Source organism: Sceloporus occidentalis, unplaced genomic scaffold (genome assembly GCF_023333645.1).
Source record: "Sceloporus occidentalis isolate IW3139 unplaced genomic scaffold, rSceOcc1.0.p SCAF_4, whole genome shotgun sequence".
Taxonomy (NCBI): Eukaryota; Metazoa; Chordata; class Lepidosauria; order Squamata; family Phrynosomatidae; genus Sceloporus; species Sceloporus occidentalis.
The window spans coordinates 85,243,467-85,269,462 of NW_028316984.1; the positions used below are offsets into that span (position 1 = coordinate 85,243,467).

The 25,996-nt window shown below is 43.5% G+C and overlaps 1 protein-coding gene across 2 annotated transcripts; it reads right to left on the reverse strand.

The window, feature by feature from the left end:
* Positions 1-460: 460 nt before the first annotated feature.
* Positions 461-23,402, reverse strand: LOC149314226 (reduced folate transporter-like). Of its 2 annotated transcripts, XM_089520686.1 has the most exons (7): positions 23,112-23,153; positions 19,136-19,192; positions 12,115-12,425; positions 5,623-6,379; positions 3,635-3,827; positions 2,767-2,908; positions 461-1,133 (listed from the first exon to the last, which is right to left on the reverse strand). In XM_089520686.1, the coding sequence occupies exons 3-7, from the start codon at positions 12,289-12,291 to the stop codon at positions 945-947; spliced, it is 1,458 nt and encodes a 485-aa protein (XP_089376812.1). In that variant the 5' UTR covers positions 12,292-12,425; positions 19,136-19,192; positions 23,112-23,153; the 3' UTR covers positions 461-944. The 2 variants fall into 2 exon arrangements, with proteins under 2 accessions (XP_089376812.1, XP_089376813.1); XM_089520687.1 differs by lacking the exon at positions 19,136-19,192 and having other exon boundaries at positions 23,112-23,402.
* Between the last annotated feature and the right edge of the window lie 2,594 nt (positions 23,403-25,996).

Below are 25,996 nucleotides of genomic sequence, written 5' to 3' on the forward strand. Positions count from 1 at the left end.
TTAACCGGTTGGGGATAAGGCGCATTAAAAGAGAGTGCTCTAAACTTCTTGGTGTCTCCTGGACTACATTGATCTATACCTCTTTAAAATGTCTAACTGGCAGCCTGGTCCTCTAGGGCAGTCAGTGTCCATGAGGTTCACACTTTTAGGGAAACTGTCATCCTGGGACATTGAACATGGCTTGAAAACAAATCCTTGGATATTATAAACAGGAAAGGTTGAGAGGAAAGGAGAAAGAGAAAAGCATATGTCAGAACAAAATGCAAGCTTCTGATTACTAAGAAGGAACAAGGTCTACTCTAGATTGGAAATGTCTGTCAAATGTCTTTGGTCCTCCTCTGTCTCCCAGTCATTTCCCCTTGTAGATATGAATCTCAGCTGGCACCCTTACTCACTCTCAACAGCATGCACTTCCTGAGCATAGCAAAGGACAGGCAGACTAAAAAAAGGTGGCTACCTCAAGGATTCCAGCACGGTACATTTACTGGTATCATAGTAATATAGAAACCTTTAAAAAAGTTAAAACAATTTGCCTATTTGTTTTAAAAAAGTTCTTGGTTAATCTGTTGGCTCCTTTTCAAGTGACCAGGGGGAAAACCAAGGTTTAAAATCAAATTCACATGATTACTTGGTGTGCACCCAGTGTCAGCAACCACTGTTGCTGCAATTTCTTGACTCAGGAGGCAGATCAGTGGACAGAGTGCACATTCAAGACCCAGAGAGAGTGGAGGAATCTACAGCCTGCCAGCTATACATTGCATTTGGCTTTTCCTAATGTCAAGTACTGTTTTTCCCTCTCTTGGCCTCTGCAGCGACATAATATTCTAGAAATCAGTGATGCCTTGACCTTATAAGTGCTGATTGTTGTGCGAATTCTACTCAGCCCCTTCCCATCTGGGAGTGTGCAGGGAGATCCCTCTCTTTTCTGCCACCCATTGGGCTTCTCAGGCTTCTGAGCTAGCCAGCTCTGTGCTTTTGTCCTTGCCCAAGGCTTCAATAGCTGGACTACAGAGTTCCTTAGCGGGTGGTGCCTCCTGAGGCTTCCTGCACACATTGTGCCTCATGGCCACATACACAGTTGCTGCAAGGTACACCACAGCCAGGAGTGTGAAGTAGCCAAAGTACACATAGAACTGGAAAAGAGAGAAGGGGAGGGGAAGAGAGAGAGAGAGCAATGAGCTGAAATCAAAAACATAGGGTGCCAAAAACATCAGCAACATAGAAATACAAACCAGAGCTGGAACAAATCCACATTTTTAATTAATGGTTTTTTTAACATAAGAAGTGGGCTGGCCCATCCAGACCATCACCCTGCTTTGAAAATTTACATCTTGACCAAGAATCCCAGAATACAGAGGAATTCTGGAAATTTTGTAGTCCAAGGCCAGAACCTTGTTAGCAATAGCAATAGCATTTACATTTCTGTACCTCTTCATTCAGAACTAAGTAGTCTAAGCAGTTTACAACATGTAGCTAATTGCCCCCAACAAGCAAGGTACTCATTTTAGCGACCTATGGAAGAATGCAAGGCCGAGTCAACCCTGGAGTCCTGGGACTGAACTCATAACCTTGTGGCTGCAATACTAGCTGCAGTAGTGGCATTTTAACCACTGTGCCATTAGGGCTTCTTGTTAGTGCACTATGCCAGCAACAGGAGATTAATGGATGGGAGTACAGTAGCTATGAAGGAAGTGAGGCACTGGAGAAACAGGCTGCTCAGTCTGCCTTCCCTCCTCACTATTGCATGATCCTGGAAAAAATGCAACTACTGGATTCTAGTCTCCAAAGGAAACATTTCCAAGCTCTGCTCCCTATAGTAGCCACCCAGATACCTCTTGTGGGAAGCTACCAAGTGAGCACAAAGGATTCATTTTTCCCAGCTTTTGTCTGCCAACAGAGAAATGGTGCTTCTCTTTAATGTCAATGAGTACAAGCCACAAGAATTTCACCTAAGCATCCCAACCGGGGGGGGGGGGGGGGGAGAGAAGGAAAAAATCCTAACGTCTTCACTTGTATGCAGTGTACACAGAGCAAGAAGCAAACTCAGTTTATACTCAATTCTGCCACAATGAATGAAGTTTTTCTTCAAGACTGTGCAAGATAAAAAAGCAAATAGAGGTCATTTGCAAAAATTTGTATCCATTGCTTGAGGTAGTTCTGTTAATATCGCAGCTTTCCCAGCAACAAGATCCACTCAGATCACAGGACTGGCAGATGTGCAGCAAGACTATGGCACAAACTCCGTCAAACCTTTGAACTAACACCTCTGGTCATTACTGACCTTGCTTCTTGTACACTGGTGCTATGTAAAGAGGTCTACAAACAATTAATAGTCCATGAGCCACTGGCTGCCAGTCCCAGTGTGTTGTCAACAAAGAAAGAAACAATTGTAGCCAATGGGCAAAACTATGGCATATCAGATAGTTTGGGAAGCACTGCTGTACATCACAGGGAATTCAGTGCAATCAGAGACACAACTACCTAGGTGTAAACTTTATGGGGTTACTTTGAGTGACTTGGGAAAGGATTGTGCTGTTGGTGGGAAGTGAACAAACTAGAAAGCAAAATCAGCAATGTTGGGCCAAGCAAAGCAAGAAAAGTCACTACTGAGATTTCTGCACTTCCAGTGAGTTAAACTGAGCCCACCCACCACTAACATTATTGATATGACCCAACTCACCAGATGCTTGTAGATCTTACCTAAAAGACAGCTAGGACTGCACTACAACCAGAATCTCAATACCGTATAAGTATGTGCCCCCTTACCTGAGGGTGGACTGAAAGAGCCAGGCCTCTTTTATCAGTTATGATGATAGTGATGATAGTCTTAAGCACAGTGGCAAGGAAAGTGTTGATTCCAAACACCAAAGCACAGAGTTCTTTGGAGAGGGAAGCTGCAATCTGGAAGCTTTAATCAAAGAGAGAAGAAGGGAAGTGAAGTCACTTTGGCCAGTAAGCACAAAAAAACAACCACCAAGGACAGAAAAGGATCACTGGATAGGGGCCTCAGCTGGCAAGAGGCTGCAAGAACGTTGACCTCTGGAACTGGTGAAAGCCCCCCCCCCCCCAAAAAAAAAATATCTGAGGTGCTAAATTGCCATACAGCAGGTGCTAGCAATTTTGTGGTACTCACGGAAAGTACTTTGGAAATGGGGGGGGGGGGGGAATACAAAACCACCTTAATTACATAGCTACATAATTCATTAAGGCAGGTATGAATGCGCAACCACCTGAGGTACGTAGTCTGACACACGCCCATCCCAGCTTACCAGGCACCAGCTTTGGCGAGTGACAAGGATCTACTCTCCTGTCACTTGGGAAGTAGGTATGATGTTTATATCCCCTCTCCTTTGAGTGATCTCTGGTGCAACAGTCAGAACCAGGGTCCCTCTTGCACCAGGGATTCAGATCACTGTCTTGATAAATCCTCCATGAAGGAAGCAGATATACTAGAAACACAAGCTGCTCTAGCCAACCACCCTACAGGCACAGGTAGATATCTATACTTTCTCTCTACATGCTGAAATAGTGACATTTATAATTTATTTCCAAAGGCTGATAGGACTTTTTATGTTTACCATCACCTTCCCCACTCAAGTGAACCTAAACTCCGACAGTTGTTTTCACTACTCACATTGCTATAGGGACAAGAAACTGGTAGGAGCCCCGGAAAAGGATATATCCTACATAGCATAGCCAGATATTGCCCGTCGTGCTCATCAGCAAAAGCAGGCCTGCCTGGAATGCCGTCACGACAGCAATCACGAGCTCTGACCAGAGCGTCCAGCGGATTTTCACATAGCCAGCTGCAAAGGAGGTGATGGCCCCTGAGAAAAGACACAAGGGTTGCCAAGACAGAACAGCAGCCAGGTGACAATAGCAAGGCCTCTCAAATCAAACATGGGTATTTAAAAATGAAGCACCTACCACCTTTACAAACCAGCTGGATCCAGAGAACAAACTGATTGCTAAAGGTTTTCATGGCTCTCATCAGGACAGGTTCTTTGTTACTGCTTAGAACCTGCTAGATTTGAACTGTACAGAAATCAACAGATTCATCTAAATAACATCACAGGAAGGAAGACAATGGCAGCCTCAAAATTTTCTGCACCATAAACATGACTGAACGAGCGAATGCAACCATTCAAGCTAAGGCATATATATCTGAAGCATGAATTCATATTCCCTCAATGCATCTGAGGAAGTGGATTGTAATCCACAAGAGCTCATGCTAAAATAAATTTATTAATCTCAATAGTGCCAGAAGATTCTTTCCTCTCCCCGCTCCATGTCCTTTTATGCAATTTAAGTAGATAACCAAACAGTATTTCTAAGGGCAAGAAAAAAATCATGTGGATGTTATGTTTACAATAAGCATGTTACTGGTTGGGAAACTGCAGAGCCACAGGAAACCCAAAGGAAAAAGACCAATACTCTTCCTAAACAAAGCTTCCTCCAGACAAGACAGGTAAAACAAGTTGCAAATTAAAAGATGATCAGACAGCAGTGCTTCTGCTGGAGGTGGCCCTTCCTATGTTTTGGGCTGTGGATGCCACAGACTGGACCTGGGATTTTCTGTATGCTGAGCATGTTCTCTACTACTGCGCAATGACACACATACCCACTAGGGTTCTAATGTCCACTAATCTTACGAACTAGCCAGTGGGGTGCACCCTGTGTATTATGATAGCAGTGGGGCGAGGGGGCGGGTGAGCAGGAGACAGAGAGTTAATCTCTTCGATCAATAATCAACAAATGAATGTGGTGGAGAAAAAACAAGAAAAACAGAGGTTGGGCAGAGGTTTTGCAAGGGTGCCCCTTAGTTGTGTATTCCTGTATGGCAGAGGATTGGACAAGATAACCTTGCAGTCCCTTCCAAATAAGATTCTTTTATTCTAAACTTTCTTGTTGCATAAGGACTTCCCTCTTCATTTCTATTCAAATTCCATTTGTAAATATGTGGCTTCAGTCACCTGGGAACAACTCTGTGACTTCCACAATTGTGGCTGCACAATTTTCAGTCACCACAGTAATAAGACCACTTCCAAGATGAGCTTGAAAATGTTACTTTTTTGGATTACAACTCTCAGAACTCCCTAGCCAGTACAGCTCTAGAGCTTCTGGTAGCCTAACTCATACAATGGGATTCTGCTTCCATGCTTTTTCAAATTACCTGGAAGTGGCTTAAGTCACAGAACGGATTCTTCAGGCTGAGGGAGGGAGATCCCTGGGGTGGATCACACAGAGCAGTGGTTTTTAATATTTTCAGGGTCATGGACTGCTCTAAGAATCTGAGGAAAGGTATAGATCCTTCCTCTTGGAAAAAGTGTTTAAACACCAGTTCCCATGTAAAACAAAGGATAATAAAGAAAGAAAAATCAGTCTTGCACATGCCTGACGCTCTGGAAGTCCAGAACCCCCTAAACAGACTATCCTGAAGAGCCAAACCAACATTTTAAGTCCAATCAGTTTCAGCAGCACTTGCCTTTGCACGAGGTGCCTGGGACAGTTTGCTAGGCCCACTTTCATTTCATGTTTGAAGCACAATGAAGCAGAAAGAGAAAGAGAGAAAGCTCTAATATACATGAAGCTTAAAAATGAGGAGGGAGGAAGGTTTTATACCAAGGAGCGTAGAAGCAGCTTCCACGCCTCCATTATAGACTTTTCTGTTATCTGTGGTGGAGTAAATATCATTCCACAAAATATGCACATAATACAGTATCAAGTAGTAACCGGCAGAATTGAATATCCACCAGAGGGACCAAAGCCTCAGCTGTGGCAATCGCACAATGGATGCCAATTCTTTTAACATCCGGATAATGACCAGGTTCTGCCAGGCTGTGGCCTTCTGCCACTCCGGCTTCTCAGGCCCAGGGTTCATCTTGTCTAACTCAGCAGATGAGGTGCCATTGCACACAGGGTCACTCCTGTTGAAGAAGAGGCTGCGTTTGGGGCGTTCCAGGAACAGGGTCAGAATCAATGCAAAGCACATGAAGCCCAACGAGATATAGTTCAAGGTCATGAAGGTGGTGCCTCCAACAGTGACACAGAGCTGCCCTAGCACAGAGCTGGTGAAGACACCCATCAGGACGGATGAACGAGAGTAACTGGCCATCCTCTGATAACGTGATGGAGAAACAAGGGAGAAGATATAGGAAGAATAGGCCACCCGTGCAGCCATTGTGATGCCATAGAAGAACTCCATGAATTGCATGGCGAGGATACTGCTGCCAAAGATCAAAAGCAGCCAGATGGAGATGTGGCTCAGGCTCTGCAGCACCAGCACTGGCTTGTATCTCAGGTAGTCAGTCAGCAGGAAGATAGGCACCAGGACTGCCATATACGAGTAGGAGAGCACCGGGGTGATTTCATTGGTGACCTGCAAGATAAAAGCCAAGCCAATGGCAGTGTCCTCTCACAGTGAATCATAACCCCACACCATCCTTTCTGCAAGGACCAAAGTAATGTAAATCCATGTTGGGCAACAGGGACACAGAACCCCAGGTAAAATGGCTACTGTCAGCCTTCTTTAGCTACAGATTCTGCATCCATAGATTCTACCACCCACAGCTTGAAACATTAAAAAAAAAAAATTCCAAAAAGCAAACCTTGATTTTCCCATTTTTTATAAGAAGCACCATTTTACTATACCATTTTATAAAATGGGATTTAAGCATCCATGGATTCTGGTGTCCATGAGGCATCCTGGGACCAAATACCACCAGATATCAAGGGTCCACAATACTTCCAGGAAAGGGAGGGGGGAACTAAGAGAGGTGCTCACTGCAACAAATTTTGAGAACCAAGATCCTGAATGGCTATTTAAAAGGAGGGGAGTGGACATATTGGGTGGAGAAACTGTATACTGTAGTCTGATGCTGAAAAGCATCTATCCACTATTTTGATTGCTGTTTTCCAGCATCAGATGGCAGCAAACAAAGAACCCTTGCACAGAATGCACAGGCTACAATCCAGATCTCCTCAGAGGAGCAGAAACATCCATGTACAGAGATATGCTACACCTGTGTATCTAACCCCCATAAAAACAGCAGCATTGCACAACACGTGTCAATGCCTGTGTGTCTTTGTACAATGAGCAATGTGTAATGTGCTATGTTGCTGTATGAGGAACTCTGCTTCTGCTGCTGTCAGCAGAGTGTCTGTTATGCTACTGCAAATGTGATTCAACCAATATGCATATGCATAGCACAACTTATACATGCATATGCAACTAACAGAATGTCAGCATCCATAGCTAGTAATCCTGTTGATTAGATCTAACTAAAATGAACCCACTGAGTCATCTGTGGAATGATGAGCTGACACAAGGGTAAATTCAACTGAGGCAATGGCTCTACCTTTGTCAGGACTAACTATAGGATTTAGGCTACAACAGGCAGCCATGCTAATACAAGAAAATCTTGGAAAATCTGTTTTTTGTTTTTTTTTTGGACTACCACCCCAAACATAGAAGGATTTGGGTTGCTGAGGTTCAAAGAGTAACATTTTCAACCTCTAATACATGCACATGACTGTGTGCTGGTTCAGGGGAGTTGAGATTCTAGTGCCATTCAAATCTGCTGAGTTACATAAAATGTACTGGAGCCTCTTGGTTTTTTAAAACAGCTACCTGCTGGTCACAGCTTCTTAATTATAAATATTTGATCTTTCTTTAAAATAAAATATTCAGAGTCTCATGTCTGCGGCTAACAGTAAATCTCCTCCCAGACCCACCACCCATGTTCCTTGCCAAGGAGGTCAGCTAAGCCTCTTCCAGCCTCTTTTGAATGGAACTTGCTGTGTTTTGGCCATGGAAACAAACCAGCAGGGGACTCTGATCCCTGGTCAAACAGAGCTACCCTGCGACATGGACAAATAACTTCTTTCTGGAGGAGTGGAAAAAGTGCAGGGGAACAGGCCCTGGAGGGAGGCTACGAGTCTTGACTGAAAAGACAGGGAAAGAATGGTGATAGATACTGCGTCTAAATGGATACAAAGCCCAAACAGATGGATGTAGGATTTGACTTATGCATAAATCTTAAAATAGCTCATTGTCTCATACTGAAGCTGGTCTGAAAGTTTTAAAAAAAGAAAATCAAGTGATGTTTGACCTGCGTTTGACTATTGTACTATATTCACAGGAAGGATTTATATTCCCTGTAGCACATGGATTTGAACTACAAGATCAATTGCTATCTTCTCAATATATCCCACTACACTGCTAGGTCTAGATCTTATTATTGTTGTGTGCCTTCAAGTTGTTTCTGGCTTATGGCAACCCTAAGACGATCCAATCACTGAGTTTTCTTGGCAAAATTTGTTCAGAAGGAGTTTACTGTTCTCCTTTCTTCTAAGACTGAGAGTGTGAGTTACACAAGGTCACCCAGGGAGTTCCTATGTGTGAGTGGGGATTTGAATCCTAGTCTCCCAGAGTCCCAGTCATTCCTCCAAGATGTCTGTCTGTGAGTGTGCATGCATGTGTGTATGCGTGCGCACATGCACAAACAACCCCTAGACCTTTAGATGTTGCCCACCCATGGTCTAGATCATGCAGTGTGTGTGCCCATGTGGACATAAGGGCTACAGAGATTTGGTTTGTTAGTTCAATCTGTTTTCAAACCACCTGTCTTCCATCATGAGATTCAAAACAGCACACATGAGTTGCAATCCATCAGTCCTTTTGGTGGACCCCCAATGTACTTACACCATCATCCCAGCTTCTATCCCTGCCACACAACGGCAGCCAGAGCTCATCCCAGGCAGTGGTGTCACTAGGATTGGTGTCACCTCGCACTAACCTCCTCCTATACCACACCATGCAGAATCCTTAGCAATATTTTTCTAATTAACATTACTCATAAATCATAATTTCTATGCATCACTGAATGTAATGGCAGTCATTGTGACATGAACAATTAGCACACTTAACATTATACTTTTAAATTACATTATCATACACATAGCCTAAATGTATTTACATATACATTTTAATGTATCGAAATTTAATGTGTCGAAAAAAACCCAGGGACTTCTCTCTCCTTCCACTGAGTCTCACCCCACTCACCCCATCTCTTCAGCATTTTGAAGGGAAACAGGCAAACACCACAGCCTGTTTCTGCCATGAGGGAGATGTTTGAGGAGCAGTTGTGTGTCACTCCCCTCTTAGGGTGTCACCTGGCATGGTCTGCACTCCCCCTACTAATGCCACTAACTAATCACTGACCACTGACTGGCTGTAGATGTGGTTGGGCACGTTCTAGCTTCCTCTGTGTCCTTAGTGTAAGACTATTCCTTGCCCAAGTATTCAAAGGCAGCTAGATTGCACCCATGTGAACACCCATAGCTGATCAGTGGCTGGGGGGGGGGGGGTGGACACACAGCTCCCCCCCAAAGATCCCTGCTCTTGCTGTACACTTGGGGTCAGGGACACTGTGGAAAGAAATATTCAAAAAAAACCTAAACACTCCAAAAGTACATAAACCAAGTGTTATCCCAGCATATACAGTATAACCATCAGGATTCTACCTAAGGTGTTCTTTCTGTTAGACTCCAATAATGAAAGATCTACTTAAAGGGTACTTCCTAAACTGCCTGGCACGGAGGACTGCTTTTTTCTCTCACTGTACCAGGGACTACTATAGTATTTGTGCCTATCAGTTACAATGGTTTCTTTCTTTCCTGGAAACTTTCCAGGGACTGGCAGACAATCATTTGTGGACTGGCACTGGACCCTGAACGACCACTTTGAACAGCACTAATATATACTATGGTTCCTCTCACCTTTCCTTAGTCATCTAAGGGTACTGAGACTGCCCTCCCAAGTCGCCATCAACTTGCTGGAAATCCAGGAAAAAAATGTCAGCTTTCTCAGAGCTGCAGAATTACAGCCAGATGTTCCCCAAGTGTCTTCCACCCACCCATGGCCAATAGTTTATACCCTTACCTCGCTTGATAACCTGAAACTTCTAAAAAGGTTGGCCTATTTCTAACTCAGACTTACACAGTCCCACTCAAAAGTTTTTGACTACATTTCCCATAATCTTACAGGCCAAGATGGGAAGGGTAATGAAATTCCAGATGAAATAAGGAGAGAGTCATAAGATGGTACATCCTGGTCTGAGAGACATGAGACAGTGTTTCCTGCTTTCAGACTATGGTTGGAACTCTGTTGATAATATACTATTAGATAAATTGTGATTATGTGTGTCTATGACCTATTAGAGATGTTAAAAAAGGGGAAGTATGTAGTATCTCCTTGTGCAACATCCCTCTCCCCACACCAAAGGCAGCTTTCAGTCACTGGAACATGCTACCACAACCATTTATCAGCAGGATGGTGGAGTGAGGAGGCATTTGGGTAACATCTGGCAGTGAGATGAAGGGTACTGAGACGACCCTCCCAAGTCGCCATCAACTTGCTGGAAATCCAGGAAAAAAATGTCAGCTTTCTTAGAGCTGCAGAATTATAGCTAAATGTTCCCCAAGTGTCTTCCACCCACCCCTGGCCAATAAATGGCCATGGTAGTTGAAAGCTGCCTTCTGGGGGTAGAAGCATGCAACTCTCATCGGACACATTACAATCTATCTACAGTGATAACCATGAATCTTTCATAGAATGGAAACTGGAAGATAGATAATCCTTGCTGATCTGGGTTTGACTGCTCTACTGGACACAAAGGTGAAATGTGATTTGGAACATGTTTTTAAAAAGAGCTTTCAAGTGTTTGGGTAGACTGCCCTCACTCAACATGCTACTTCACCACGTGCTGCTCATGACTAGTCAGCATGCCTGTGAATCTGAGCTTTGGCCCTTCCAAAGGGCAGAGCTGGAAAGCAGAACTAAACTATGGCAACCAGGTCACTTCCTTGTGCCCTCTTCCCAGTACTAGACCCACACAGCATCAATTTCAGCACAAACAGCAGGAACTACCCATGTCCCAGAGGGAACACTAATGATCATCGACAACGAAACTAGAAATTACTGATTACTAAAGAAACAGCTCAAAGGTTTAAACATAAGCCAGAAGGAAATCAGGACAGTAGGTCAGGGTTAGCTCAGCAAGACCATTGCAACATCGCAACTGATCTTCTTTAGGCTCTCTAAAGCTCTGAGTACATATACTGGATTGAACTGTTAGAGGAATAAATCCAATGAAAGTTTCAATTGGAGTAGACCCACTGAAATCAATGCAGCTAACATATGCATCCCATTTGTGTATATTCCAGTTGGGACTGGATTTAGCCCATAGCTATTGATTCTGACTACAAGGCAAGCTAGACTGAACTTTCTGCTAAATCAATTCTATTAAATGAATTTTCTGCTAAATTGATCAATACAATTTTCAAAAGGAAAAGAAAAATATGATTTGGAACCCATGGAAACAGCAAAGTAGTAATTAGTTGGGCTGATCAGTCAGAGTTTTTGACATTAAAAGCAATTCTAAATATGAAAAAGAAATTATTTCAGCTTGGGGTCTTTATAGTATTGGAAACTATGACTGGTCGACTTTGATTTTTTTTTATGATGATTAAAGATGACTGGAAAAAGTAAACACTCAAGATTACATCAAGCTTACTATTGAATCATATTTCTTTTTCTGACATTACTTAACTACTTTTCTGGGACTAACTACATTTTCATTTCTTTCTCCTTCACATCCTTCTCACATATCTCCTGTCTGAACTGAACCTCTGCAACTGACTGGCATAAATCCCACACTGTATTTACTTCTTTACCATTCAGCAATCTCTGAAATTATGTCAGGGACCTGAAACTGGATTTCCAAAGTCTCATTTCAGCACCCTAATAACTACACCACAACAGAATTGTTGCTTCCAGGTAAAAGAAAATATTTGCATACCTTGACATTTTTACAGACAGATGAAGGCTAAGGATCCCTCACATCTAGAGAGAATGGGGCAGTTCAAATATAACTATGGTTTCATGTTCTATGAATGAACATTCAGGAGCTTTGAACCTATGCAAACTATGGTCTCAACTTACCCTGCACAAAGCCGGGCTGGAAACCAGTTTGCCAGTCTGAATGAAACAATTGGTGCTTCCAGATGAGGCTGCAACCTGACTCATTATGCTGATCAATGTGACAAACTCACCTCTTCTTTTGTGAAGTTCTTCTCTGCTCCCAACAAGTAGGGTGTGATGAAACTCTCTCCAGGTCTGATCTGGCTCATGAAGCCATAGAAACAGAGATAGAAGACAAGAAGTTTCCACCGGGGGTCTGGTGGTGGATCGGGGGGTTGGTTTTCAGGTTTCTCACCCTGAGTAGACATGTCTCACTGGCGTCACCTTGATCACTCCTTGCAAGGAGTAGCTCCTTTCAAGCAAGTCCGGGAAACTAGAGACGTTGCTGGGTCAGCTATTCGGCCCTTTGACTGCATACAGTTTCCAATACCCGTCAGTGTGCCTGTAGGAAAAGCAGAGCAGTTGGCAACACAACAAACTTCCTGAGGGGGACCATTATGTATTAATGCCTGCCACCATCTCACCAGGAATGTGTTTACTTAATTTTGCAGATACAAATCCACAAGAACAAAAAACATGCTGCCTCCCCCAGCTCCTGAGATGTCTTTAAAGGCGTACGGCACTTATTTGTACACAGTGCCAGGAAACACTTCAAAGGAATGCATAAAAGCTGCCAAAATCAGGGCATTAGAAACTGCCTCACCCCTGGAACATTGTCATTAAGCAACAGTTTGCAAGCATTGAGTGGTAAGCATCTGCACCATCCTCTCACCTGCCATATGTGCATCCTGCTTTGGGGCTAAAGAGCTTAGAATAGACCAGGGTTTCTCAACCAGGGTTCCCTAGAACTGTTAGGGTTCTGCAAGAGATTGTTAGGAGTTCCACAAGAGATTGTGACTGTGGGGTAAAATTGTTCTTTGGAGCATTAGATACACTAATTTTTATGCAGGGGTTCCCTGAGACCTGAAAATTATTTCAAGGGTTCCTCCAATGTAAAAAGGTTAAGAAAGGCTTGAATAGAAGGGTTTTTTTTTAATGGCAGCACAATCATGAGAAGAAGGTTAGGTTGCAAAATATCCAAAGTGACGCAGGCTCCATCACAGTTGAGCAGGGCTCCAAACCAGATTTTCCTTCACATCAATTTGACACTAAAGTGGCTATGACACATTAACACCCTCCTTCTTAAAAAATAATTGTAACAAAAATTACTAATACTAATGCCATCAAAGTTATCCATGCTCGGATCAGATGGCTCTTAAGGTATTATATGGAAAACTGCTTTTTGAGATGACTCGGACATGTCAGCCAAATGATAATTATCCGTTTGCAACTGCCAGGTTTAAAAATATATATATTAATTTTGTCCATCACAGATTTACCCATTAACTCACAAATATAATACAGACATACCTCAGCTAATAAAACCTCAGCCAGGGAACCACTTTTTTACAATATCTTTTTATGCCCACCTTTTTCCTTCTCATCTTTGGTCCAGCTAAAAGTTTCTTAGCATTGGTATTGGGAGGATGGTAAAGGAAGGATGGGGAAACACAGGCTTCTGATCTTGGATTACAGCAGCATGTGAAAAAAATGCAATAAAGTTTGAGCTGAGAAGGAATGGGATTCTACCATTAGCTGATCCTACTGTATGCCTACCTAAAACAGGCAAGGTAAACAGCAGCTGTCTCTGGAATTTCTTAAAGAGCAGGGACAAACAGCAAAACAAAGAGAAGAGGCGATTGCATATTAGTCTGCTTCAGCAGCAATCCCTGCATCTAAAAAAAGCATAAGATCTATGTATTTGCTAGAAAAAGAGAAATAATAAGAAAAGTGGTGGCTAGTCAATGAAAAAGTAATCTCTGGATGCATTTTAGAAAAAGCTTTAAAGTGGTCTCTGGAAAGTTCAAAATGTTTTTGTCTACTTATTCAAGGCTTATCTGACCTGGTTGTTTCATTTCACAGGCATATGCAGTCCACTCTTCATATCCACAGATTGTACATGCACCAATTCAATCATCCATAGCTTGAAATTTATAAACAAACAAACAAACAAACAAACCAATATGCAATAGCCATTTTTATAAGGGACAGCATTTTACTACAGCATTGAATATAATACGACTTGAGCATTCATGGGTTTTGGTCTCCATTTGTGTGTTTGTCCTGGAGCCAAACCCCAGCAGATACCAAGGACCTACTGCATTGTTAATTTTGAATTAAAAGAAATACATATATCATATATACTCAACTATAAGTTGATCTCATGCATAAGTCAAGGGAAGGTTTTGGGGCCAAAATTATGGATTTTGATATGATCAATGTATAAATTGAGGGTAAAACTTAGGGGAATGTAACAAAGGATCCAAAGGATGACGCAATGGAAAACAATGCCAAAGAACTTACAAAATTAGAGTAAGCATAACTGTTTTTGCTCATCCTAAAAGCTGGATGAATGAGAAAGCAGAGAGGTGACTAGGGCAGATTACACTCTTCCCTTTCACCAGGGATGGTATCTTTTAAAATAAGAGTTAGAGTATAGTACTTACATGGACCTGTGGATAGTCAACATATGTTATTTGGGTCAATTTTTGGACCTAAATTTCTAGACTTATACATGAGTATATATAATAGTCTAAAAACCCACTGTTATTCTTTCACTGTTATTTCAAGGCAAGGCTGCGCCAGCCGGACAAAGACCACGCTGGCCAGAGGAAGACCGCACCAGCTAAAGCAAGACCCTGACTGGTACGGTTTTTCCCTGGTCGGCACAGCCTTCCTTCGGCCGGTGTGGCCATTCTCCCAGCCGGCACGGTAGTGCTCTGGCCAAGGCAAGGCCACACCAGCACGAAGAAGCCTGTGCTGCCCAAGGCCTTGCCTCAATAAGGTAAGGAGGGAGGGAGGGAGGGAGGGAGGATACTCAAGTTCCCATTGTCCCCAATGGCGGCGCACCATTGGAGACAATAGGACTTGAATATCCATTCAATTTCAAATTTGCGGGGGTCCCCAGAATGGATCCCCTGCAAATTCAGAGGGACAACTGTACTATGATTAAGCCAAAAGTCAGGGGGAGAAAGAGTGCTACTTCCAGTCAAGGCTATTGGTGTGCAACAGACTGCTTCATGTGCTGAATTTTATTCACTGAATTAAGGTTTCAGGGAAACAGTCATCCACCTGTAAACTCTACCATGTTTTCCTATTGCTTCTCCCATCTTTTTTTCTTATCTCAGGGCCCCTTTACACTATACAGTTATAGCACAATGTTTCCACTTTGATGGGTTTTTGTTTGTATTTGTTAAATGGCAAAACACAAGTACTTCTGAATGTTTTACACTTTTAACTGTCATGGTTGCATCCTATGGAATCCTGGGTTTTGTAGTTTCAGAGACACTCTGCTTCGGGATTCTAAGTACCACTCCCTATACTGCCAATCCCATGATACCATAGAATGTTGCCATGGCAATCAGGCTGGAGTCATAGGGCTATAATTGTGTGGTATGAGAGGGCGGTCAGAAGAGCTGCTGAGGAGGAAAAGCATAGAAGGGCAGCACAATTTCCTTATAAGACGGACAGAAAAAAGGTACCCTGGAGGAACTGTTCCTGGAGTGTGTGGACCATGGGTTAGGGAAATCCCTCCTTTACCCATTGACTGAATTGCCTCTGCAGTGTCATTTCATGGCCTACATAGTGACTCCTCTAAAAAGCTCTTGCCTCCTTTCCTGTGTTTCATCTCCTAGATTTTTTTTTTAATCATCCAAATTAGAGGTGTGCAAAGTGTGGCTGTTTTTGTGGCCCCATTAACTAGCTAACTGCGCAAGGTATTGGGGAAGGGAAGGTAATTTGTTCATTTCAGGAGAGCAGAACAGTTCAGGAAGCAATCATGGGTGGAAATTATACAGTCTTCCAGATGTTGATGGACATCGTTTCCTCAACTGTTCTGTTTTCCTGAAATGAACAATTGTCTTACCTTCCCCAATACCTTGTGCAATTAGATGGTTAATAGAAAATGTTTTTGCTTCCTTCTTTAAATGACTGAATATTTGCACAATTATGATACAAAAATAAGAGAATAAAAAGGGGACTGCTCTGAGGTGAAGGGGGAAGATGTTGTGGTTTTCTAGTAAAACATGAATGTCCAACACATCAAACAAGGACGGAAAATGAAGGCAATCCGTCGTATACCTACATTGTGAAGCTGACTAGGCTGGATTGTTTGACAAGAAAACAACAATAACAAAAAACAGGTTGCAAAATTGATTAGGCTTGAGATTAGGCATCCTCAGGGGAAATCAAAATGGACCTGCAGCCCAAATTTGTAGCCATGTTAACCTGGAAATAAATTGAACTATAATCCTAGGCTCTATGCTGTAGGCATTATTTTTGAAAAATTTGTTTTAAAGGAATTTGGAACAGTGAAACTGGAGTGGAGACTCCAGGGGACACCTGGGTATGGGCCGTGGAGGACTCTGAGGCTTTAAAACCTGCCTCTCCTCCTTGCCAAATATCCCCTACTGGAGTGAAGATGCTGGAGGACACCTGAGCGTTGGACGTAGAGGACTCTGAGGCTTTAAAACCTGCCTGGTGGGGGTTATGATTGGGAAGAGGTGGGGGTAAGGGTTATTTCAAAATGTGATTTTATTGTAATTTGCATTTTTATTGTCATTTTCTGTTTTGTAATCCGCCTTGATTCCTTTGGGAAAAGGCAGAATATAATATATTATTATTATTATTATTATTATTATTATTATATTAGAATAACAAAACAAACATTAAAAATATTTTCTGCACTGCTATTGGAACATGCAATTAATCACAAAGCACGGAAACTGTCTTCTGCTTAGGCTTTCAACTTCAGAGGTCCTGTTTAATTTATAAGGCACATTCTACATCTAATTGAAGAATCTCTGCCCCTGTTGATTCAGTAGGTTTCCATACCTGATTCTCCCCTTCGACCTCCACTGCTGTACTCACCGCTATCTTTCAATGAGACTGGCATTGTGAGAGTATGCACCTTCAAGTTGCCTGCTAACTCATGGCGGCTCCATTATTTCTCATAGTGTTTTCTTAGGCAAGAAATACTCAGAGGTGATCTGGCACGTTCTTTCCTCTGAAATTTCTCAGTGGTTTCTCTTTCAAGTTCTAACCAGGGATGGCCCCACTCAGCTTCCAATATCTGACAGGATATGGTGCCTTTAGGGTATTACAGAGTAAGAAATAGGAGGCTCAGGAACAACGTTGTGCCAGGAGCACATGTTCAGGTTTGTTGTTGTTGTTATCGACCCTCAATGAGACATCTCCAGAACTCCTTATCCTCCACTGCTCTGCTTAGGTCCTGTACATAGAGTCCATTCATCTAGCATGCAACCTTCCTCTCTTTCTGCTTCCATCCACCTCTCCTAGCATTATTGTTTTTTGCAATAAGTCTTGCCTTCTCATGATGTAGCCAAAATATGACAGCATCAGCCTAGTCATCTTGGCTTCCAGAGAGATTTCTGGTTTGATCTGCTCGAGGACCCATTTGTTTGACTTCTTGGCTGTCCATGGTATCCTCAATACACTTCTCCAACACCAGATCTCAAATGCATTGATTTTCTTCCTATCTGCTTTCTTGACTGTCCATCTCTCACATTCATACATGGTGATAGGGAATACAGTACGCCCACGTCATATGCGGACACACCATACATGGCTTTCAGCATACGCTGAAAGCTGCTAGGGAGCCTGTGAGGTGCAAGGGGTGGCGCGTCCTATTAAGAATAATGGGGTGCATGCCCATGGCGGGCGCGTACTGCCACAACACCGCGCCATGCACGAGCCCCATTATTTTCAATGGGGCTCAAGCATACGCTTTTTTTAGGGGGTGGGTCTGGAATGGACCCCCTGCAAAAAAAGAGCGCACTGTACAGTGGCTTGTATGATTCTGACTTTCGTGCTCAGTTGTATGTCTTTACATTTTAGAATATTTTCTAGTTATATAGCTGCATATCCCTCCTAACGGCGGGACAGAGTGAGGGAAGGATATGAGGCAGGCTTGTAGATTCATCCTCATTATTTTCCTTTCAGCTCTGGGAAAGGAAAGGGTAGAACAACTGTTGACTAAAGTCAACATATGAGTAAATCCCAGAGATACTTAGGGAGCTAGGTATGTTTAGCCTGAAGAAGAGAAGGTTAAGAGGTGACATGAGGATGGAACAAGTTTGTTTCCTGCTGCTCCAGAGAATAGGACCTGGAATAATGGATGCAAACTACAGGAAAAGAGATTCCACCTCAATATTAGGAGGAGCTTCCTGACAGCAAGATCTGTTTGACAGTGGAAAACACTCCCTCGGAGTGTGGTGGAGTCTCCTTCTTTGGAGGTCTTTAAAGAGAGGCTGGATGGCTATCTGTCAGGGGTGCTCTGATTGTGAGTTCCTTCATGACAGAGGGTTGGACTGGATGACCCTTGTAGTAATCAACTCTATGATTCTATTATTTGCTCAATCTGTCTATTCTAGCTGGAATTAACAAAAGGATTTATTTCCCTCTATCTGTGCCTATAACCTGAGATTTATTGGAGTCAAAGAGAAGCAATAGTATGGTACTACTCTGCCACTGTCTGTTCTTCCTCCAGGACAGGCTTGAGAGCACGAAACCTGGATCCTTTCAAGGGGGAGGGTTAAGAATAGACCCAAGATCTTTTTAGGGCCCCATTCCCGCTGGTGGATTTGCCCTCGAAGGAACTGGGCAGATTCGGGGGGGGGGCTCCCGAATCTCTCCGTAAGCAAGTGCCCACTACAAATCAGGGGCATTTTAACTCGAATGCCCTCTTGGGGAAATCGGGTTTAACATGAAGGCGCCTGCTGTCAATCAAGCTATTGTCATAGGTGATGTTTCCAGCACTCATTGGGGCATTGACAGTGTGCTTCCCCCCTCCTTTTTTTTTTAAAGGACCAGGCACCACTTGTCAAATTTAAAAACCTCCTGTGTGTGTGTGTGTGTTGTGGGCATTTGGGTCAGTGCAGGTTATGATCTGCCCTTGGCCCCATTTTCAACCCCCAAATGCAAGCTAATGCCATCTCTGCATCCTGTATCCCCCCCCTTGCCACCCTAGAATGCCTCATACACATTTAATAATAATAATAATAATAATAATAATAATAATAATAAATTCCTCACCTCGGAATGCCAGAAAAGGATGTGATGCCATGCATTCTTTAGGCTACCCCTGAATTCCTTGGAGACAGTAGCAAAAGCATGTATCAATTTGCCAAAGTGGAAAGAGAAACTTTTGTAACATTCAAATTGTAGCATTCATTCGCAAAGGAAAAAAAAGTTTTTTGCAAAGTACTCTTTGCAACATTTCCCCTTTGCTGGAAGTCGGGGGGGGGGGGAATGAAAGGGAAAGTGAACAAGCAGCTGGCCACGTTCTATCTATCTATATATCTACCTCAAGCAAAAAACATGCACATTTTTTGCCAAAAATAATTTTAAAAAAAATAAAAAAAAAGGGGGGGGGGAGGTGCCTGATGCGAACTCCATTCATGCCCTGCCTCTGACCTGAACTGACTCTTCTCCTCCTGCTTACATTCTCTTCAGAGAAGGTTTGCCATTGCCTTCCACTGAGGCTGAGAGAGAGTGACCTGTCAGTTCCAACTAAAATAGACCCATGGAATCAATTGGGAATAAAAGGGAAATGCAGCGCAGGCATTCTGACTGTAGCATCCAATAATAATAATAATAATAATAATAATAATAATAATAATAATAGGCTCTTAAGTTCCAGGAGCTAGAGGAAATGAAAGTAGCACAAGCAAGTACACACACATTCTATGTCACCCAAAAAATCATGTGCATAGACTGTGAAAAATAAAAAGAGAGAGAGGTTCCTTCTACAGCCTGATTTCCCTACATCCCTCCTCTGGCTTGGCCCCACAGCCCAATTTCCCTTGGCAATCCTCCTCCTCCTTCTTTCCTTCCGACCCTCCCCTCTCTCTGAGCTGCCCTGGCTCCTTCATCCTCCTCCTCCTGCTCCATTATAGAATGCCCTCCATGGCTCCCTTCTTCCTGCAGCTCCTTCATCCTCCTCCTCCTCCTCCTCCATCACTTTCACCAGTTCCCCCCACCCTCCCTCTGACAGCCCTTTGCAGCCCCTGTCAGTCACCCTGATTTCCCCTTTAGCCTCCTGTCCCCCTGCCTCCTGTCAGTTTCCCTTTTTTGCATCCAGGCTCCTTCCTCCTCCTCCTCCTCCTCCTCCTCCTCCTCCTCCTCCTCCTCCTCTTCCTCCTCCTTCTTCTCTGATGAGGGGAGGGAATGCTCTGCCCTCAGCCTGCCCTCTGACCTTAATCCCTCCCCTGAACTTGACCCGATCATGATCGAGGGCAAGTTCATATTTCGCGGAAACCGGGTTTTATCAGAAAAGACGGATTTTGCCCCGAATCTGGATGACCCGGGCTACAGAGCATTTCTTTGTGCATGCCTCAAAATGGATTGTGACAGAATCGGGCCCAATATGAACTTCACGTGGAAGAATTGATTTCTGATCCGGGGTAAAAGGTAGTCTGAATGGGCCCTTTGTGTCCTGTTTACCAATTTTCACTGAGCAAGACCAACCTTAACACCAACCTCCAGAATTCCTCACCGCTGGCTATGGCTGCAGGGACCTTTAGTTCAAAAGCAACCAGAGGGCCACATGATTCCCACCCCTGCTGTAGTTAAGAGACTTCCACTTAAATGTATCCACGAGGTATATTTGCAGTGGTCAATACCCACAAGAAAGAATGAGAAATTGAGTCTGCCTGGGGCCATTAAGACCATCTGATGCCAATCCAGCCCAGGAGGGGTTATCACTCTAATCCCTCTGGACTACAAGAATTATATTGGAAGAGATGCTTTGGTATCCCATGCAGTGCAGGGCTGTCCAGCTCTAACCCACTGTGTCTTCCCAGCCCCTTCTGCTGTACTGTAACTACCTTTGTTATTCATTCACTCACTACTATTTATATTTTACTTTCTGCCTAGGAAGCAGGATTTAAGGCATCTATACAATCCTATCTGCTGGAGTTGGCAACTGTGCCGGATGTAGAAGAGCAGATGCAGTCTGTCAAAAGACTGTGCCATATATACAACTTTATGACTATGACTGCCTACATAGACCAGACCCACCTTTACAAGGTGGGATCATCAGGACAAAATAATAACACACTCATAGTGATTATAAATCTTTTTCTTCCCAGCACATTATTTGGTATATTTTCTTAGGACACCCCATGTTACCTGTCACAGCAAAGACAACACAAAATTTTGTGGCACCTTCAAGACTAAACTTATTAACGTTTCGTTGGCCAATTTACACAGCAGTGCAGGAGTCTATTAGCAGATTTTTCAATCCTTTAAAACTGCAACTGAAATATATTTGCTGAGGAGTAAGGGCCCGAACAGATACGCCAAAATAAAGCTGCTTCGGGTCACTTTGGAGGTATGCTGTTTAAGTTATACATGCATCCTAACTGAGGCTGGAAGCCATGCTAAAGCCACACTCTAGTCCAGTGCTTTGGCACAGCTTCTGGCCTCTTAAGGTGTGTGTTTCATTTAAACAGCATACCTCCAAAGTGACTTGAAGCAGCTTTATTTTCACCTGTCTGTTTGGGCCCTCAATTTCCTTGAATTCAATAGAACCTACTGCTGAGTAAAAAGGTTTAGTGAACTTAAAAAAATTCAATTGCGTTTCCAGCAGAGGGCTAAAATCTTCCAATATGACAAAGCTTTGTGGCCATGGATAGTTTTTAAATTTCAGCATTGGCTCTCTTTTTCACCTGCCTGTGAGCAATTCTTTTCACTGATGGCAGACCAAGAATTGTTTTAATAGCTGGTGGGCATTTGTGGCTGTGTTTTCTAACATTCAGTAATCTTAATTTACTATTTATCTATTCCATTTATTTCTTGTCTTTTGTTGTTTTATGCTCCCAGAGGAAAGGAGCAAATAATCACAAATTGACAAATAAGCCTTAACCCAAGAAAGATAAAAGTATTAACTGCTTTAACATCCACTTCCCTCATTTGCTGATTAGATTAGCAGAACACAGACAGACAGGCAGAGGTCTGCATTTCCTTTGTCACAGATGGCATGTGGAAATCCCAGTAGGTGGCAAAAATGACAGGGCAGAAACACACACAGATCTGCTGAGAGTCTGACCTCAAATCTCTTTTTCCACACCCTGCATGGTGTGCGTTTGAGTGCCAAAGGGTGCATCCACACTGTAGAAATAATGCACTTTGACACCACTTTTAACTGCAGGAGCTCCGTTGGTAGTTTTATAACATCTTTAGTTTTTCAAGGCGCAGAGAGTGTTTTGAGCGTTGGGCTACGACTCTGGAGACCAAGGTTCAATTCTTCACTCGGCCATGAAACCCACTGGATGATCTTGGGCAAGTCGCACTCTCTCAGCCTCAGGGAAAAGCCAGGACAACAACTCCTCTGAACCAATCTTGCCAAGTGAACCCCATGATAGGTTCGCCATAAGTCAGAAACGACCTGAAGGCACACAACACACTGGCAATAGTTGTGACATAACTTATCAGAATTAAAATTATACTTTTAAATTACAATATCATGGGTGCAGCTTAAATGATAGAGTTGGCCTAAGTTGGTAAATGAACAACAGAAACAAGATAAATGCCTGGCTTTCTGAATGGGGGATTTCAAAATCTGAAATCCAGATACCCCACGCAGGAGTTCATCTGACAGCGGTTCCCAAACTGTGCTCTTTAAGGGACTTTGGACTTCAGCTCCCAGAATCCATGACTATTGACCAACATTGGGAGATGAAGTCCAAAATCTCTTAAAGAGCACAGTTTGGGGACCGCTGACACACATCATTTTTAGGCCCTGGAGGTGTCCTCAACAAGAAGGTCTTTAAGCCCCCTTCTTGCCCAAAAAGAGTGCTGATGCCTCCCAAAACAACAAACCCTAGGATTGCATTAACCTGGCTCCAGCATTAACTTGGCTCCATGCTATGCATTAACTGCATTAACCTGGCTCCATGCTATGGAATTCTGGGAATTGGAGTTTGTTGTGGCCCCAGTGCGCTTAAAGCGGTATCAAACCGGGTTAATTCTACAGTGCGGATGGAGCCTTTCCAGGCTTTCTCGTTACCTTTATGGGCCTTGAGCTGAAAGAGCTTGTCCTCCTCCTTTTCCAGCAGCAGCAGCAGCAGCAGCAGCAGCAGCCAGACCACATGAAGCGCTTTGTCGCACGTGGCTGCTGGGAGATGTAGTTCCCGCCTGTGGGAGGGAGGGGAGGGGAGGGGAAGGGCCTCCTGGGCCGCCAAACTACAACTCCCACAATGCAAGCAGGGCGGAAGATGCAGCGTGGAAGAAGCAAGGCCCTTCTAGGGAAAGGAGGCTACAGCCTCCTGGTTAAACTTTAATGAGAGCCACTGTAACAGGCGCCTTTGCTGCCTCTTTCCTCAGCCTCTCCTCCACAGTAAAAGGCAAACCTTATCTCCAGTGTTTTCTTCACCGGCTCCAGCAGCTGCACTGTAGAGATAACGCAGTTTGACACCGCTTGAAGTGGCCCACCTCCCATCCCTTGAGTGGTTTCAGTGTAGGGCTGTGATGATGGCTCTAACCTCCAAAACACACACTGCAGAAATAATCCATTTTAACACTGCTTTAACTGTCCTGTCTCAGTGCTAGGGAATCCTGGGAATTGTAGTTTATTGTGGCACCAGAGCTCTCTGACTGAGAAGCCTAAATGTCTCACGAAACTACAGTTCCCTAGCATTGAGCCAGGGCAGTTAGAGCGGTCTCAAACTGGGTTATTTCTGCAGTGTGTTTTGGCACTCCCTTAATTTACTTTTTTGGTTTTGGGACATGGAAAGCGAAGCTCAGAAGGACTGTTTTCCTGGCCCTTCTGCTTCTGCTCTCAATGAGTCTTAATACAGGATGCATCTGCACTGCAGAAATAATCTGGTTTGACACTGCTTTAACTGCCATGGCTCCATGCTATGGAATTTTGCAAGCTGTAGTTTGTTGGACAGTGTGGTCTAATTCCACAGTGATTAAATTACAAAAGCACTTCGATCAAAGGGTGAAAAATATCCAGGCTTTAAGAAAAATGGCCAAGTTGAAGTATGAGGAAAAAACCCAACCTCTGCCCAGTAAGTGGTCTTGAGCAAGAAGTCACACTCTCTCAGCCTCAAAGGAAGGAAATGGCAAACCCCCTCTGAACAAATCTTGCAAAGAAAACCCCAAAATAGGGTCACACCACAATGACTTGAAGGCACACAACAACATACATATTATTATTTCTTGTTCTCAGCCTGCTTGAAATTTCCATTCCAGGAACTCTGAGCTTCTTATCCAACCAAGGGTTTCCTCTTCTTGGCTTCCTCCTTTTTCACTCACTGGCTGCACTGTATTCCTGGAATAGCCTCCTTCAATATTTGCGGACTGCCTCCTCCTTGACTAGTTTTAAATCTGAACTGAAGACATTCCTGTTTGCTTAAGCATTTGGAACTTTACATTAACATTGTTTTATAATTTTATATTTGATTATGTGTCAGTTGCTTCTACAGTATTGTATTTTACTTGCATAATTTGTTTATAATTATTCTATAGATTGTTTCTGCAAGGGCCATGCAAATTTATGGCCCTATACAAATAAACCATAATGATGATGATGATTGTGGTTTCAATTTTAAGAGATTACCACACTAGACTGTTATAGTGCTGCTATTCCACTTTTACTGCGCTGGCTGCCTCCTGTGGCATTTTGGGGCTTGTAGTTCAGTGAGGCCTAAGAGCTCTCTGGATGAAAACTCTACATGCCTTTCCCTAAAATACAAATCCCAGAATGACACAGGAGGCAGGCAGAGCTGTAAAAGCAGAATAGCAGCACTATAAAAGTGCAGTACAGGAGTTTTACCCCATGAAATTTCCTCAGACAAACCTGTTAGGCTGTTGACATTTGGTTTTTGGTAAATTTGATCCCCATCCTCCAGTAAGGGGGGCTGCTTAAACCTTGTTGGTGTGTTCGTGTGTATGTGTGCGTGTATGAGAGAGAGCTGTGTGTTGTTGTCTTACATTGCTGCTCTTGTTAGCTGTAGCATTCAGTGTGTCCACTAGAGCTCACCAGAGGTTTATTTCCAGTCTAAACTCTTTGTGGAGATGAGGGGAAAGTTATTATTATAGTTGACTCTCCGTATCCACAGATTTTTTTTTATCCACAGATTCAACTATCCACAGCATGAAAATATTCAGAATGTATATAAATTCTAAACAGCAAACCTCGATTTTGCCATTTTATATATGGGACACCATGTTACTAAATACTATGGTATTTAATTGGACTTGAACATCTATGGATTTTGGTATCCACAGGGCATCCTGGAAGCAACCCCAGCAGATACCAAGGGCCCACTGTATTAGTATCACCAGTAGTATGCCTATTACCGATAGTAGTATTAGCAGTAGTATGCACTATGCCTAGGCTAGAGGTGTGAAGGCCCGGGGAGAAATTAGGACAAAAATTGTCTGTGTTTTCCCTGAATCATGCTAAAATAAAATATTCCATAATTGATTTTCATCCTTTTTTGCCCCCCCCCCCCAATTTTTTTCTCCCTTTCCCCCCAGACCTTCTTATGTCCTGGCCTTGCAGGTAGGGTTGCCATATGTCCAGACCTCCAAACCAGGAAAAATGTAGGACAAAATTTTCAAATGTAGGACACTTTTTTTTGTGTCCTACATTTGAATAGGAGCCTCGCTGAGGGGAGGCTTTCCCTCGCCGCCTGGGCCCCGGGCCTCGCCGCGATCGCAGCGGGGAGCGGAGCCCAAGCAGCGAGGGAATCCTCCTCTCAGGGAGGCTTTCCGTTGCTGCCTGGGCCCCAGGCCTCGCCGCAATCGCGGCGGGGAGCAGAGCCCAAGCGACGAGGGAAAGCCTCCCTCAGCTTGCCATGTCCTGCCCGGGGGCAGAGGCAAACCGGGGCGGGACCGTGCGGACCTGGAAAAGAACTGAGATAGGAATAAAGCTATTCTGTC

Excerpts from the sequence above, each read along its gene's own strand:
- LOC149314226 (XM_089520687.1), bottom strand. The coding sequence starts at position 12,291 with ATGTCTACTCAGGGTGAGAAACCTGAAAACCAACCCCCCGATCCACCA. Across the intron at positions 3,828-5,622 it reads AGCTGCTTCTACGCTCCTTG|GGGCCATCACCTCCTTTGCA; the intron begins GTATAAAACCTT and ends GTCTTTTCTCAG. Across the intron at positions 2,909-3,634 it reads TTTCTTGTCCCTATAGCAAT|CTTCCAGATTGCAGCTTCCC; the intron begins GTGAGTAGTGAA and ends CTTTGATTAAAG.